Consider the following 3,266-nt stretch of genomic DNA (forward strand, 5'->3'; position numbering starts at 1 on the left):
TAATAGCCCACATGACACTGACGCGTAAAATGACTCTCTTGATCGAAAATGCAGCCAGTACTCATGTTTTGACATATTTCATTAATCAGGCTTAAAAATATCCAGTTGAGGATCCAACTTCCCACTCAGTTGCATTTATCATTTTCTATTCGCTAGTTGACGATTGGCGCCAATTCACTTCTTCCATAATATTGTGAGATAACAGGCTGTAATTTGTTTCATTTTAAATGCTAAAAAATTGTTTTACGCTTTCAAAACAAACGTTAATTTGATTTCATACTGACCACTTTAGTGCAAATAACGGGTTTTTATTATAACATGGAAGTAGGAGCATTTAATCACGGTAAATTTGGCTCATTTGTGTGTACCTCAACCTACTAAATATAGGTCGCTTCAAAACTAAAATATATTTTACAACCAAAACTTTTTAAAGACTTTATGTTCTACTGCAATAAACGAAGAATTATAAACGGCAGGTACAGGATGGATGCTGACAGCCAAAGACAGATGACACTTTCCATTTTGGAGTTGCGAAACACCCTGCATCTGTTACTAATTATATCTTGTTTATAAAAAATGTGACATTTTGCACTATCCATAAACTCTATTTAGAGTTCCGAAAACGATTGTTTTAGAGTCTGAACGACAGAGTTTATAAGGCAAAATTGCTTTAAAAAAGTGAGAAACAAAGATTACAAATCAGTTGGGCTGAAAGACCGATTGTCAAGAAATTAAGGTGAAATGAATGTTTGACTACTTTTGATAAACCCATGCTAGGCTAAGATGAATTTGCCTACTGTCTAAGCTAATTTGTACGTTTCAACCATCAGATAAAAAGCCTCTAACCGCACCTTTGTTAAATTGGGCAAAAGACTGCGTTCGTCAGTGGTGTAAGCTTTATTTTTCTAAAGGCTTCTGTGTCAAGCAATGTGTTTAGTTGTTGCAGGCATTTCAAAATTTCTAGGTTCTGCTTGTTGAAACAAAATACATGCGTGTGCACACCGGTGTACTAGGGTATTTTCAACTGTGAAAGTCTGTGGATGACACAGCAGAAGGCGAAAATGAGTGGTAGTAATAAAAGGTGCACTTTTTGTTGAACTGAAAGCTATTTCGGGATTATTTTGTTGATATTTAGACGTGATTGTTCAGATGGTTCATTCATGCAAACTGGCTAAGCGAATGTGCTTCTAGAGTTCACTCTAATTTTCTAAAGTCTCTACTCCTGCTGCTACTTTTGAATGTATTGAGCTACATCCTGCTATCTCAACTTAACCCGGGAAAAAAATAATGCACTAACTCATGATACATAGTTACGCTCGAGCCATGCTTCTCACTACAACAATAGTGAGCCACTGCATCATAATTTATCATTTTAAACCAATGCTTATCCGCAAGTGAGCAAAGTAATGGGTAATCTATGCGGGTAACGCTTGATACCAGCTTCCTATTTAGCCATTCGCGTCATTTAAGCCAGAACCATTGCCCTGGGAGTTTACTGACCTCGGACCCAAGGCACATCCATCATTGATCATGTTTCCGCCACCACATTCGTTACTAGTGATATTTGATTGGCAGATGGCAGCTGCCTTTGCGTCAGCTAATACTTAGACTGGGGCATATGAGCCGCCTGACACGAAGCACTCGATGATGCCTAGAAAAACTTTATTCCCATAATCATCATTTATTCAGTGACCATTATAAAATCCGATGTCACTGGGCTCATTGCGTGGTTGAAATGCCAATTCCGCTTAAGCCGGATTTTATTAAAACAGTGTTGCCTTTCCATAGGAACACGTTGCTCATCACTTACAAGGGTTGGCTTAATAGAACGTTTGCTTATCCTACAAAAAACACTATGAGTTTAAAAACACGTGAAAGAGATCTACCACAGTCGCAAAGAACAACGGATATGACAATTTTAATTGTTATCTTCACTGCCGCTGAGTCTACATCGAATTAATCACCGCAGCGGATAGAAGGAGGTACGCACCCTGTTTCATGCGACATCATTACCTTCATTAAGCGACTTTTCCAGCACCCTTTATCATCACTTTCATGCTCCCCTATTTAGTGCTTCAGTCAATCGACTGCTTTTGGCTTAACCTAACCAGTCAGAAAACAAATTACTAATAGAATCTAGATATACTTTTTGCCTAGGTATACGGGGACATCAAGGAAATAACTTAGAGTTAGTTGATAGGTAGGCAAGTAGCAAATTTACAGTTATGCAAATTTTTAGGAGGATCCTTAATTTTTCCCCGTCATCTACAACTCATTTAGAAATCTAAACTGGAAAGGAAGTATAACGAAGTTTCCCAATGGCGACCGAACCCCTATAAAGTTCTTTAAATAAGTAGCGTATGACGCATTAGCTTTAGCGAATTTGACAAGTGTGCCGTTATAGAACAATACTGCGGCATCCACTCTTAGGGTAAATTCTGGCAAAATTGAGAAGGATATCATAAAAAAGCCTTATCAAAGCCATCATTTAGAGTTTTAAGGCAAGTGACGAAACTCCTCCCTAATTGTAAAGTTTGCGTTCAGTAATACTGCAGCTCCGCATTTTCGTACGGAATTCTTAATTTGCCAAAATTTTCTCCGTGGGGAAAGTTATGAGTGTATCAAAAAAAGTAGTTGTAAAAGTTTTGAAGTGAAAAGTAATGTCGGGGTAACATCACTATAGGAAGGTAGGTAAAAATTAAGTAAATATTACACATCAGGAATGAGGTATTCGCCCATCTAGAACTATCATGCTTAAGGACGGAGTTTCATCTGAAAGTTAATAGTTGTATATTAAAGATGCATTTTACTCTGTTTGCAGCCTTTGACTTATGGTAATTCCTTGTCTTCGATGATCAATTAGTGTGAATGTAGTTAGACGTGTATAGTAGGAAGAATGGAAGGATAGACACGTGTGGATAAGAATAAGGAAGTGAATATTAGGCAGAAAGCCAGTAAGGATTAGCAAGTTTGAGACTGATAACAAATGACTCCGCCTCTTCAATTTTTTGATGCACGTATTCACAGATCCTTACAAAATTCTTGACATTTATCCATTTCTTTACTCATTTATCGCTCCATCTATCAATCCGCTGTTAATTATTCGCCAAATACACATACAAATAAGCACGCAAAATTTGTGTATGATCACGTTTTCTAAAATAATAAGCCTACCCTATTTTTTCTCCACTTTCTACGCTTTCCAATTCTTAAGTCATATGACTTGCGCAAAAAAACGGTTGTCAACAAACCTAGAAATGTTAACG

The 3,266-nt window shown here is 37.3% G+C and overlaps 1 protein-coding gene across 1 annotated transcript; it reads left to right on the top strand. All coding sequences in view use genetic code 11, as the record gives it.

The window, feature by feature from the left end:
* Positions 1-1,323: 1,323 nt before the first annotated feature.
* EGR_11067 (hypothetical protein) lies at positions 1,324-1,608 on the top strand (the record flags this gene model as incomplete). Its single annotated transcript, XM_024500316.1, has 2 exons — positions 1,324-1,344; positions 1,471-1,608. 2 exons carry the CDS (start codon positions 1,324-1,326, stop codon positions 1,606-1,608), a joined length of 159 nt encoding a protein of 52 aa, XP_024345271.1.
* Positions 1,609-3,266: the final 1,658 nt, after the last annotated feature.

This window comes from Echinococcus granulosus, assembly GCF_000524195.1.
Source record: "Echinococcus granulosus chromosome Unknown EG_S00357, whole genome shotgun sequence".
NCBI classification, from domain to species: domain Eukaryota; kingdom Metazoa; phylum Platyhelminthes; class Cestoda; order Cyclophyllidea; family Taeniidae; genus Echinococcus; species Echinococcus granulosus.